Genomic DNA, 14,000 nt, shown 5'->3' with positions numbered 1-14,000 from the left:
ATGTTTCACAGACGATGCATGTATCAGGCTTCCAGTGTATACACATGTCTCTGTATACGTTGGGTTTTTATTAAAAGTAGCAGGACTGCAAATTTGATTGGAAGAGTTGGTCCCTGCCTGCCCCTCAAAACACCTCCCAAACATCTTTTTAATTGCTCCTCTTGCCTGATCAGAGGCATCACCTATTAGCAAGGCAGTGTAAGAATATGTATGAAGCTCAAAAGTAATAACCAGCAATAGCAAAGGGAAATGGAAATGAATTAAAGGGAGTGGAAACGAGGGGAAAGAGACAGGTTTAGATTGTTAGAGGGGTTTTGGAGGCCCTATAACTGTGTTGCATGAAAAGTAAAGGTACCCCTGGCCGTTAGGTCCAGTCGCGGACGACTCTGGGGTTGTGGCTCTCATCTTGCTCTATAGGCCAAGGGAGCCAGCGTTTGTCCGCAGACAGTTTCCAGGTCATGTGGCCAGCATCTTCTGGTGAACCAGAGCAGCACATGGAAATGCCGTTTACCTTTCCACCAGAGCAGTACATATTTATCTACTTGCACTTTGACGTGCTTTCGAACTGCTAGGTGGGCAGGAGCAGGGATCGAGCAACGGGAGTTCACCCTGTCATGGGGATGTGAACCGCCGACCTTCTGATCGGCAAGCCCTAGGCTTTGTGGTTTAACCCACAGCACCACCCGCGTCCCTTTGCATGAAACGTATCTTAATAAAATAAACTGCTTATATTTGAAGCCCTTCCAGACAGCCTGTTTACTGAGAATTCATTCTGATTTACCTAATGGTTGGGGGGGACTGAGGCCCCCCCCCCGAAAATTTTCAAAGAAGGGTTCAAGTTTTGCCGCGGCTGGGTGCAGAATTGCAGGGACAAGGCAGTGCAGTTGCTGGTGGTTATGTCTTCCTCTTAGCCTTGTGGAAGTGGGTGTGCTAGACCAGGCAGGTCCAACAGGTACATTGTGATCTACCGGTAGATCACTGGACGTCTGTGGTAGATCACTGGTAGATCACTGGCTCCCTCCTGAGAAGCTAAACAAATCTGGCTCCCCTAACAAAAGCTCAACATTTTTGCCCTGCAACCCCCACCCCCCCAAAAAACGGGGGTTTTCTCTTCCCTAATAAAAGCTTAACACCCCTGACCTGAACTCCTAAAAATTGCTAAACAATCCTTAAAAAAGCTCAACAACTTTGACCTGAACCCCCGAAAAGGGGGTAGATCTCTGCCAGTCTTTAACTCTGTGAGTAGATCGCAGTCTCTTGGGAGCTGGCCAAACCTGTGCTAGACCAATGTCTTGCCTTGGCAGTGGACTGGGTGGTGATGAAAATGACGATGATGAAAATAATAAAGGAAGATTGTACAGTGTATCTTAATTTTCTTAATGCAGGGAAAGTCAGCACAAACAGTCCAACCATATCCAGTCATCTTTTTGTGACAAGGCTCTGTGCCTTGAACAGCTGTGATTTGCATGCAGAAATTCAGCAGTTCTGTCTCCACGTCAGAAAGAGTTGCACCTGTTGGATTTTATCAAGCAGCTGTTAAAAGCACAGAACATTTGTCAAGGGGGAAAAAATGGTAGTGACTCCATACATAACGGACCAGAGCCTTGTCTGGATTGTTTCTTGAAGATGCAATCTGTCCCTGTCCAAAATGCACGGCTTCCACCATAAAAAGATGGCGATCCAGCATTTGATCTCATGTGAAATACAGTATTTTAAAGAAATAGATTTTGCCCCTTACCAGATTCAGGAAATAGAAAAATGTTTTCAATACTTCTAGATCAGGCTTGTTCCACCTCGGCCCTCCAGATGTTTTGAGACTACAATTCCCATCATCCCTGACCACTGGTCCTGCTAGATAGGGATCATGGGAGTTGTAGGCCACAAACATCTGGAGGGCCGAGGTTGAGGAAGCCTGTTCTAGATAGTTCACTGAGAACAAGATTTCTCTTTCAGTTTTAGCTAACTTTAGTTGCATCAAGGCCTAACAAGTCTAAAACATTTAGACTTTGATGCAACTGAATCAGCAGTACAAGTTAATTGTGAATGAATTAAATCCTATTGCTTTCAGTGATGCTGCAGTTGTGCACCTACCTATCTGAGAAAGTAAGAGTTGTTCTGACAGTGAAATGGTCTCCCTTGGGAGGTTGTGGACTCTCCATTGGAGGTTTTTAAGCAGAGGTTGGATAGCCATCTGTCATGGATGCCTTCGATGAAATTCCTTCGTTGCACGGTTTGGACTAGATGACTCCTAGGGTCACTTCCAACTCTATGGTTCTATGAAATACCTCATCTTCATGAATTCCCCCCCCCCAAAACCAGCTTCAATCCGAATTGAGAAAAAGAATAACCTAGCTGTGTTCCAAGCTGGTAGTGTTGCGAAGATTGTAATCAAAATGGGGCCATTGTGAAATAACAGAAGTATCAGTATGGTTGGGGGAATCCCAAGATTTGCAGAAGTACAAAAATATCTTCACACACACACACACACACACACACACACACACAAAAGATCAGACTAGCGTAAGGGAGCTAACAACAGCGCAATGAGGAACAGTGGAATGTAGACTGTCAGCTGGACAAGAGAAATGGAAAGAGCATGGGGTGCCCAGCTTAGAGAGACTAGCTGTCTAGAGCCCTGAACAGGAGCACATTTTATATGTGGATGCTTTTGGATGAAAGGGCAGGGTAGAAATCAGTTAATTAACTGAATATTGAGATAAGGTGATTCTTTGTTTACTAGTCTTTTTGCTTTTGTCTGTAAATGCAACCGTCTCCTTAAAACCAAGAAGGAAAATGCACAGACAATACATTTGAAATCTACATTTGCAAGCAAATTCTGGGCGGAGGCTGCAATGTCCTAGGAGATGCTTTCACACCAAGGGGAAAGCCTATAAATGACTGGCCACAAGCCAGAACAAAAGTTGATATGTTTATGAAGCCCTGTTGGTTTCAGTGAGATTCGTGGCCGTTGTCTACGGTCATTACGATCAAGTTTGTTAATACTGCTGATGGGATTGCGAAATCACAGGAGTGATTTTATGGCCTGTTCTTCTTACGTTCTACTTCTGCTTTCTTCTTTCTTCTTTATGCAATGGTTTGCTCCTTCTAACATCCTGACACCCTTTTCTTTTCTAAGCCTCAAATAATCATAATCAACGTGGTCTACTGAGAAGTCCTATTAAATTGTAGTTTTATGTTGCAAGCTGACCCAATATCTATGAGTATAGGCTGTATACAAATAATCATCATCATCATCATCATCATCATCATCATTCTTTATTCGACCGTCAGTCAGAAAAAATACATTTATCCATACAGAAAACATCTAAAGGGACTTTAGAATAAAACATAGCCAACACTAACATGAAGCTATACAAATAAACCCATGTCAATGCAATCCATCTTAAGTCTTACAATGCTTAAGAGCTAGAAAGAGAAATTTGGCCACCAAGGAAGCTGTTTTCCCAGTAACATTATTCAACAAATATAAAACCTGTCTTTCTCTGGATAGAGAGCTAAATTGAGATAAAAGTGGGGCATTATTATTATTATTATTATTATTATTATTATTATTATTATTCAGTAGGGCTTACTCCCAGAAAGAGAGGGGAGAAAGCACTCTTGAATTCAGTGGTATTCATTAGTGCATTTGTTCCATTTATATCCCACCATTTTCCTCCAAGAAGCTCAAGGGGTGACATACATGGTTCTCCATTTTTTTCATTTAATTCCCACAGGAACCCTGTGAGTTAGTTTATTAGTCTGAGAGGCAGTGGCTGGCCCAAGGTCACTCAAGGACATTCCGGTCTCCCAGATCTCTAACCACTATGCAACACTGCCTATCTGTCTACTTCTGATTATAAATGTTTAAGACTGCATTGTTAGTCTGATTCTTCAGCTCTGCATCTTTTTTCTTTGACTGCTTCCCACCCCCTTTCCTTTCCATAAGAAGTTCAACTTCCGTCGCCCACTTTTAGAGACTCAACCCCCATTTTCCTCTGCATTCTCTTGCTGCTATTTTTATTATGCTCACTTGCCTTCCATCCTGAGTATTGTGCCCCTTTGATCTCCCTCCCCCAATCCCCACCAGCTCTTTCTCTCTTCCTCTTCAATCTCCACCCTTTCCCCGCTTTCCTTTGCATTTCCTTGACTGCTGGTCTGTAGGCAAGGCCACAGCTTCCTTAATCACCAATACAGAAGCTACTTTTTCCTGTAGGAATCCAATAAAAATAGTGTTCTGTATCTTCAAAGATGCTAAAATTATACCTGCAGAGGATATAAGCATTTGAAGATTGCTTGACTTAATCCAGCCAAAGCCTAACAATTTGGATTGATTTCAAAGTCTTCCTTTCTTGATGAAATGAATTGAACTTTGAAGTGATTGACTTGACCTGGCTGTGTACACATTAATGTTTACTCCAGCTTAAGCGCAGTCCCACCGCTGGCGTTTGAAGCCAAGTAACACGGGTGGCGCTGTGGTCTAAACCACTGAGCCTAGGGCTTGCCGATCAGAAGGTCGGCGGTTCGAATCCCCGCGACGGGGTGAGCTCCCGTTGCTCTGTCCTTGCTCCTGCCAATCTAGCAGTTCAAAAGCACGTCAAAGTGCAAGTAGATAAATGGGTACCGCTCTGGCAGGAAGGTAAATGGCGTTTCCGTGCGCTGCTCCGGTTTGCCAGAAGCGGCTTAGTCATGCTGCTCCCTTGGCCAGTAAAGCGAGATGAGTGCCGCAAACCCAGAGTTGTCCGCGACTGGGGTCCCTTTACCTATGCATAACATTAGCCACTATCCCTAGGTATCCTGCAGCTTCTCGAGAAATGCTCCTGTTTGATGTGCTTCCATATAGTAGGTATATAGTTCAAGAGCACATTCACCTCTGAAAATCTTAAAACATTTCCCAAAGTGTCTTGCTTATATAGTCCAGCATTTTCTCCCAAAACTTAGTAAGTGTGGGACACAGTAAAAGCATATGTTTTAAAGAAGCATTATCCATATTAGAAGAAGAAGAAGAAGAAGAAGAAGAAGAAGAAGAAGAAGAAGAGGAGGAGTTTGGATTTGATATCCCACTTTATCACTACCCAAAGGAGTCTCAAAGCGGCTAACATTCTCCTTTCCCTTCCTCCCCCACAACAAACACTCTGTGAGGTGAGTGGGGCTGAGAGACTTCAGAGAAGTGTGACTAGCCCAAGGTCACCCAGCCGCTGCATATGGAGGAGCGGAGATGCAAACCCGGTTCCCCAGATTACAAGTCTACCGCTCTTAACCACTACACCACACTGGCTCTCATTGCATCTCCAACAAAGAGCTACATTAGATTGCCCTTTCTTACACAAATGTAAGGAAGTCCAATAGATTCTAAATAGTATTTTCTGTTGCAGAAGTCTTAGTTTAAGATCTAGCAATACGTCAAATACCAAAGCCAAATGTGGTCCTCCAAACATTATTAAACTACGGTTCACAGCAGCCGTAGCCAAAATTAGACGGTGATCCGGGATGATGGGAGTCGTAGCCATTTACCACAATATAAGTAAAGATCAGTACAATCCAGGGTAGAATTAAGTGCATTAAAGCCCATGGTGTTCTGTGTAGTGTGGTGTTCTAGTTAATTCTACAGGCTTTGTGATAATTCTGTGGGCAGGCTAAATAACTTAAGAGTCCTCAACTCCAGATGCTTGATGGAATGACATGTAACATCGGCTTCCTTAGCAAATTCCAAACTTACAAAGTGGGCAACATCCAGCTAAAGTTGAAAATGAAAAATAATATTCATAGCAGCAGCTGTGACTTGGGGATAGCATATGGCTAAGCTGAGCACACACCCAGGCAATTCTGAGAATGTCCCTTTCTCAGAAGCTGCTCTCCGCAGAATTCCCCAATTGCCGTTTCCAGGACCCTGAGTTCAAGGCTGAATTCATCTAGCCCAGAACGCTAGCGGAAGGCCACTCAAGGACTCCTGCTAGCACAACTGGGTTCCCCACCACCTGTTGTTGTTCAGTCGTTCAGTCGTGTCTGACTTCGTGACCCCATGGACCGGAGCACGCCAGGCACACCTATCTTTCACTGCCTCCCCTCCTCCTTAGGCTCGTGCAATATATCCATATACCACCCAGGACAGGGGCAGACCGCGATGACGGCTCCTGAGTCGTCCTGCTACCAGCGCCCAGCACGCTGAGGGAAAAACAAAGTGCAGCCGGGCGCTGGAGGCAGAGGGACTTGGGAGCGGTGGCGGTTTCACCAGCCATATACCCCTGAGTGAAACCGCCAGCTTGTTCCTCCGGCTCGAGCATTCTGAAGGGACATGGGGCTTCCTCAGCTGGGGGGCAAGAAGGCTCAAAGAAGCACTGCTGCCCCCCCCCAGCTGAGCCTCGCCAGACTCCCTTGCCTTCTGCCGCCCTGGGACGGGTGAGGGGAGGTGCCAACGGGCTGCTTCTTCATCCAGGGAGGGAGAGTCAGCCCGCTTGCTCCCCTCCCTGCCCGTGCCAAGGCAGCGGATGAGGCAGGCCTACAAACAGAGGGTTGGCACCCCTGCCTCATCTGCCGATGCTTGGACATGGGCTCCTTTCTGACATCGTGATATAACGCCATATTGCGGTATTTAGCTGGCGGTATATTACGACGTTGGCAAACAGTTTATCGCCCAGCCCTACCCCACCCCCATGCACTCATGCCTGCCCCAAACCTACTCTGGAGGGTCAGGAGAGACCCCAGGACAGTGCACAGGGCAAAGGAAGGGGGTTGTTCCATCTGGCAAGTATAAATGCTTGCACTGATGGGACCATCAGAAGAATGTGGCATTGAGTTCCCCTTACGGTCTGGAAATTTCATGTGATCTTTTTCCACAGGCAAAATAATTTCAGGGCATGAACCAAAGTTTAAAAAGCTGTTGAACCCCCCTCCCCCAATGTGTAGCCCTTCGAGACAAAATTCGGCTTATACCACTGGGGAATGCAGCCAATTTTCCTCTTTTTTAACCGTAGACATTGTGTCAGTAAGTTTCTGCTTAGATTACTAAGAAGAAGAAAAAACAAAATAAAATAAAAAAAATTCCTTCCAGTAGCACCTTAGAGACCAACTAAGTTTGTTCTTGGTATGAGCTTTCGTGTGCATGCACAGAAGAAGAGCTTCAGCGGTGGGCAAAGCCAGTCAGGGAGCCTCCTCTCCTTACTTGACACCTGGCAGGGAAAATATCTTATCCCTGGAGAAAACTAAGGCGTGAAGGAGACAGCTGGTCTGGAACAAAGGGGAGATTAAAAGCAGCTTTAAAACAACACAACCTTGCATGTAAAAATTGGTAATGATAGCACTGTCCAATGTGACTAAAATGAGATGGGCTGTGTTCTTGTGTGTGGACTGTGGAAGCCAGGGGTTGGGGAACTTTGCAGCCTCCAGATGTTGCTAAAATGCAACACCCATCAGCACCAGCAAGCATGGCCAACAGCCAGGGATGATGGGAGCTGTAGTTAGCAACATCTGGAGGACCACAGGTTCCCCACAGCTGGAATGAAAAATAAATAAATAAATAATACCCCGCCCATCTGGCTGGGTTTCCCCAGCCACTCTGGGCGGCTTCCAACAGAACATTAAAATGCAATAATCTATTAAACATTAAAAGCCTCCCTAAACAGGGCTGCCTTTAGATATCTTCTAAAAATCTGGTACCGGTAGTTGTTTTTCTCTTTGACATCGGGTGGGAGGGCATTCCACAGGGCGGGCGCCACTACCAAGAAGGCCCTCTGTCTGGTTCCCTGTAACCTCGCTTCTCGCAGGGAGGGAACGGCCAGAAGGTCCTCGGAGCTGGACCTCAGTGTCCGGGCAGAACGATGGGGGTGGAGACGCTCCTTCAGGTATACTGGACTGAGGCCATTTAGGGCTTTAAAGGTCAGCACCAACACTTTGAATTGGAATAGATTGATTATGTGGGTGGGTGTGAGATGTGGTACAAACTGATCCGGTTAGTCTCTGACATTTCAGTGAATGTGGCGGAAAGGCAGGGGAACCAGTTGCCAGAACAATTTAGCATCCTTCTTTGAGGAAGCATTCAGTAGTAAGGACCAGGAAATATATTCGAACTGCCTTTTCTTTGTTGCTGACAGTGCTTTATATTCTCTTTTAAATTCCAGATAGGCTGGAGGTAAGTGACTTAAGACCCACTTTCCTATACTCTCTGCAAGAGTCCCTAAGATCTTTTTTCTCTCCACAACAATCATGGTTGAACCAGTCATGTCCTGTGGAATTGATGGTTTTGTCACTTGAATTTACGTTAGTTGAGACCACATCCTTTAGGAGTTCAGTAAGATTATCATGTGCCTCAAAATAGAAGCTTCTGCAAATTGGCCATTTGTAATTTTTGATCTTAAAACACCGAATTTAGTCCTGGTGTCAACTGCAGTAGACTACTTTGGAGACGTTTTTATTCTTCGCTTCGTAGGGACGTCTGTCTTGCGGTTTGTCATCTGTAATTAATTAATAAGCAAGCATTCTAAAAGCAGCTTCTTTCATTTTTCAGCGAGGGAAATTTGGCCACAAAGCAAGTTGTTTTCCTCCAGAGGCCTGTTATGTGGAGCCCAGCTGCTCAGACGCCTGAGGTAAGAACAATGATCTGAGTAGGTATGAGCGAACAGAAAGATGCAGGTGTGGGGCAACGGCTGTTAAAATTTAGCCTGTGTTGTTTGCATGCGTCCACTGTGCTTCATGACAGAACAAGAGGAGTTTAAAGCCTTAGCCAGAGTTGTTGGCTCAGAGGATTTTGCCCAACTTTTCTCCTGTTATCTTCTTTAAACTTGCTTCTTCACAAATAGGCTAAGATAACACTGTGTAGACTTTAATAATAATAATAATAATAATAATAATAATAATAATAATAATAATAATACAACCACTAGCTTTCCCCCACCCTTAGATTCTTTGTTGAGTTTTCTGCAAAACCATTTGGCATTCCCCTGCAATCCAGGGCAAGCATACAAATTACGCCTGGGGCTGTGTCTGGGAAAGAAAGAACTTCATTATAACCCCAGCAGCAGCAACAGAGGTTTCCTTCCCCCTAAACCCCCAGTCCACAATAAGGAGCACATTGTGTGGGGTTACGCAATGACTAGGATGAGCTGTGTGACAAGACTATTATCCGTTTCCTCACGGGTTGAAAAAGAAGACATTAAAACGGCTCAGAATAGTTTGTGCAGTTGCTGACCTCAGATGATCCTTCGTCCAGCTGGGTAATTTCCTTGCGAGGAGTATCTGTGTATAAACCACACTGGCTATTTTGCTGCTGCCTGAGCAGGGTGTGGTGGCTGAAGCCCCACGGCCTGCAGTTGCCCTCTCTCCATAGTCACCATGGCCCAATCACTGGGTTATTATTAACATTTTCCTTTACGGGGCATCCTTACAAGCTACTCTTAATGGATACCTTAAATGCAACCTCCGGAAGTGAGGCCTTCCTTCCTGTCTTTCTGCTAGATGGCATACTGAGTTGGCATTTCTTGATCTAAAAGAGTGTTTCCCAAACTTAGGGCTCCAGCCGTTTTTGGACTACAACTCCCATCATCCCTAGCTAGGAGTTGTAGTCCGAAAACGGCTGGAGCCCTAAGTTTGGGAAACACTCTTTTAGATCAAGAAATGCCAACTCAGCTGGCGACTACTGCAGCCTGTGTTTTGTTAGCCCCAAAATGGAAAACAAGCGAGGTCCCAACTAAAGAAGAATGGCAACTTAAACTGGTGGATTACGCGCAGCTTGCGGACCTAACATAGAATAAGAGGACAAGAAGAACATACGTTTAAAGAAGACTGGAAAACGTTTATTGAATATATTGGAGGGGGAGAATTGTGCACACTTGAAAACTTTGGCAGTGTTAAGATATATTCAACCGTGTATACAAGTTTTGATGGATGTAATAATGGGATACTGAATGGTTTTGTTTATGTAAAATGTGCAGGGATTTATGATATGCAAAATGAACCATGGAAGGGAAGTCATGCTGGCGACCCAAGTTTGGGAAACCCTGCTCTAAACTAAAAAGTCCCAAACGCTGTGACCTTTCTTCGTAGGGGAGTTTCCCCATCCCTTCGATCATTTGTGTTGCCCTTTTCTGAACCTTCCCAAACTCTTCGAAATCCTTTTTGAGGCGAGGGAACCAGAACCGCGCAGAGTACTCCAAATGCAGTCACACCATAGCTTTGTATAACAGCGTTATGATATCGGCAGTTTTATTTTTGATCCCTTTCCTAACGATCCCCAGCATGAAATGAACCTTTTGCCGCAGCTGCTGCACACCGCCTCTGATCAAAGCATTCAGAGATGGCTGCACATTATTCCTGTCCTGGCATCAGAAACATGCACACAGCAACTGTCTAGTGCATCCAGTTCTCAGTCCATGCATGCACAAAAGCCTATTTCCATGGGCACATGCGTTGCTCTCACTGATTCAGGGTGAATGGCATGTGCAATAGAAAATATCCCCTATTCCTCAGTTTGTTCAAGACAAATTCTGGATGGGCCCGGAAAAAGTTAGGAACACTTACACTGCAATCCTGTGCATATCTACTCACAAGTACTAATTAATTCAGTGGGGCTTACTCCTAGTATATAGGACTGCAGCCTTAGGTCCTATTGAAATCAGCGGGATTTAAGTCATCATGACCTTTTGAATTCCTTTCAATGATATCTACAGGCGACCAAGTTGCATTGGATCTAAGCTAGCATGAACTTTTCTTTTAACAATAAGTGCCAACTTTCAAAAAATTATTAAATTGACATTCAAGAAAAACTGCCCTTTTAAGGAGCTCCAGAAAGGCACATTCATTAACATTATCCATTATCATCTAAGCTATTAAACCTACAGTGCAATGCATGTTTACTCAGCAGTAAGTCCCAGTGGGGTTTGCTCCCAGGTCAGTGTGCTAATACAATTTCCTTAACAACTTTCTGTGCATAACATCCTCAGAGAGACTTAAGATTAAAATGTGAGGCATCAAGCACAAACCGTCCCCTACAATTAAGAAATTTATATTCCTACTTTTATTTTTTTATTTTTTTATTTTTTTTAAAAAAAGATACCTAAAACAAAATAACTAGATTACAGTAAGGTAACATTTATTTAAAATTATCTTCAGTGAATTCACAGCCCCCTCTCTCCGTGTTTTCTTCCTTCACTGCTTTTTATAATGAGGAAAACAGCAGCCGGGAAGAAATGTGATTGGGGGAAGCAGCTCTGTTTAAAAACCTCTGCTACTGCATTACATGCCAAAGTAATATTAAGTTCTGCGAGATTTCCTTCCAGAGATGTAATTACAAGTTAAGCAGCACAGGAAGCACTTAAGAACTCCCATAACTTTTACTTTAATGCGCCCTGTTTCGCCTAGGAAGGACATCAGCTGGCTGCCCCATTCTGGCAAATGCCTCCCACATACTAGTCCAGGAGTCTAAGGTTTTCAGTTACAACGAAATCAAAGAGAGGGTACAGAATGGCAACCTTATGCCTCAGTACCTCAAAGGATGCAAAGGTCAAACAACTGCTGATCCCCCACCCCACCCCCAGGGCTATTTGACACAGAATATTTAAACCGAAGGGCACAGACGGCCCTCCTCTTCTGTGCTTCAAAGATTCACCCGTCCCTTTTGATTCAGATCCTTTAGAAGCATTTTTCAAATCACAATCCCCTATAGCTAGCAGCTGCGATTACGTTGCTAAAGTTGCCCACGTTGTGTCGCCTTGTAAATGATGCTGTTTAATAAATTATAGGCGCTTTGATGATACAAAGGGGTGGCTCCAAGCTTACAGGGCCACCCTGACCATGTCTACTCAGACGTAAGTCCCACTGAATCCAAGGAAACTTATTCCCAAGTAAATGGGGTTGAGGATTGCAGCCTTTGTGAATAGGCCCATCGAAATCAATGGGACTTCTCAAGGCGTTTTTAGACTTTGTAGATGACATGGAGTTCAGGGGGAAAGGGGAAGAGGACAAATCTTATTCCTAGAATTGCCCGCCCAGTACTAAACAGAGGCTACAGGAAACCAATTTTCCAGTGGGAAGAGTAATGCCCTAATCACACATGCCATTTTCCTGAGGCTCCTATACCAGTTCAAGTATTGGCTATGAAGTATTGATTTAGATTCCTAATGCAGACCCAAGTCGTATCTCTGAGAGCTTACTTTTATGTTCTGCTTGGTTAAGAATCCCTTTGGAGAATGATTATAAGTAATCCTCTAGGTCAAAATCAAAAACGGCATATCCAGCATCACAGAAATATGCTTTTGAGCCCCAGCCTGTTGTGCAGATGGGACCAAATTAAGGATTCTTTATCCGAGAGCTTCAATGGGTGTTGGGAGTGTGAAATTCTTTGCCTGTTGCATTAATTTTTGGTCCCCATTACAATGTAAGAGTATAGTGCAAAGTTATTACTTGGCAGGGTCGTCCGTCCCCCCCCCCCCGTAGCTCACTTGCACAGCATCTAAAGGCTTTTCAAACTCCTGGGAACTTGGCTTTACCCACCATTGGCCACACATAATTATGAAGACAGGGATGGGGAACTGCATGCCAGAATTGGAGCTAACTTTCGCTTCAGACAATAGATGTCAAAGTTTCTATCACTGCACAGGAAACCAGTGCGTGGGACCAGACTGTAAATTCTGCAAATATTCAGCCATTTCATTCTCGATTCTTTTGTTCCCAGATCCAAGTGCACATTCTTTCAGCTCCCTTCCTCTGTGAACTCTTAATTCAAATATTTCCATTTCAGAAGAAATCCACCAAGCAACTTAGAGAAGAAAAAGGAAAGGCTCCCAGCAGAAGTGTTGGATTAGACACAGCTACTTCCCAGCCTGCGCAAAATACACAAACTATGGATGAGTTTCATCTATCGCCTTCTGCAGAGTGTTGGCCCAAGGACAGAGGGGTCCATTTTGAAAGCTTCGCCGGATTCAGCAGCAGTGATGGCATACTAAGGGAACTGGATGATGGGCAGTTTGACCAAGAAGATGGAGTCACTCAGGTCACTTGCATGTGACCAGAAAATGGATTAGATGGACCTGTACATATTATTTTTTAAATGTAAAAATAGAATTTGCTTTTTATATGTGTTGGTATAATTTTCTCCCTTTATCTTATACAAACACGTGCACATTATACTTCCCCTCAACTCTGTAAATATACTCATAGCACAACTCTTACTTGTTTAGTGTTGGCGGAAGTGCTAACTTTTGAGTAAGGTCTGTTTTACTGGGATTTTGCATTTCTAGAACAGTACTATATGCCGCTGAGGACATCTCAGCAATCTTACTTGTAAATTGGAAACAACTGCAGATAGGGTGTTGCCTTCTGCTCTTCTGCTAAACAGAAGACTTTTTACAAAGTGCTTTAAATGTAATGCAGCAGCATTTCTCTTAATATGCTATTTTAAATATCATAAGGTTTAACACCAAATTAAAACTGTATATAGAGAACCGTGTGCCATTTTTAGCTTTCAGATTTAAACTCTCCTCATGTTAAGAGTGCAGACCCAAACGCTATAATAAAAAATTGGTACTAAAAACAAATCACTAATAGTGTGCAGTCATAAGTGTTACTAGATGGCTATTTGTGAATGACTGACAGAAGAAACAGGTTTAAACCCAGTGCCTTGATTGACTTTTTTGTTGTAGAGGCCTTACGAATATATGATGCTGCTTTGTACAAAGGTTCAAAATACATGTGAGATTAAAAGTTCCTGTGCAGGCTTTTTAAAACACAAATTGCATCAGCAGGGGTGATAATTAACTGGATCAGAGCAGTCAAGGGGTGGGAATTTGAACCTTTCCACCCCTGCAGTATTCTATGTATGAAACTTTAGAAAATCTCTTGATTAAAATAATTTCAAACAATTTAGCAAAATAGACTGGTATGGAAAAAGAAAAAGATTTAATTGCAACCTCTACTTTTTTTTACAATGTAATTCAAAAGACAGACACATCTCAGTTTCCCTATAATGCAGAATGTAAGTTAAACCCTCAATATATATTTACCATACAAAG

General features: G+C 43.7%; 1 protein-coding gene across 2 annotated transcripts in view; it reads left to right on the top strand.

Moving 5' to 3' along the window:
* Positions 1-13,148, top strand: part of RFTN2 (raftlin family member 2) — a 37,383-nt gene extending 24,235 nt beyond the window's left edge. Inside the window, exons 8-9 of one of the 2 annotated variants that reach the window (XM_033169159.1) lie at positions 8,504-8,582; positions 12,734-13,148. In XM_033169159.1, the coding sequence (XP_033025050.1) occupies positions 8,504-8,582; positions 12,734-12,997 (343 nt within the window). In that variant the 3' untranslated portion in view covers positions 12,998-13,148. Of the gene's footprint in view, positions 1-8,503; positions 8,583-12,730 lie in introns of both variants that reach the window. The other variant, XM_033169150.1, reaches the window with a different exon arrangement.
* The last annotated feature ends 852 nt before the right edge of the window (positions 13,149-14,000 follow it).

This window comes from Lacerta agilis, chromosome 1 (genome assembly GCF_009819535.1).
Source record: "Lacerta agilis isolate rLacAgi1 chromosome 1, rLacAgi1.pri, whole genome shotgun sequence".
In the NCBI taxonomy this organism is placed as follows: domain Eukaryota; kingdom Metazoa; phylum Chordata; class Lepidosauria; order Squamata; family Lacertidae; genus Lacerta; species Lacerta agilis.
The sequence above is the reverse complement of the archived record's forward strand: the minus strand, read 5'-3'. Positions and strand labels throughout refer to the sequence as shown.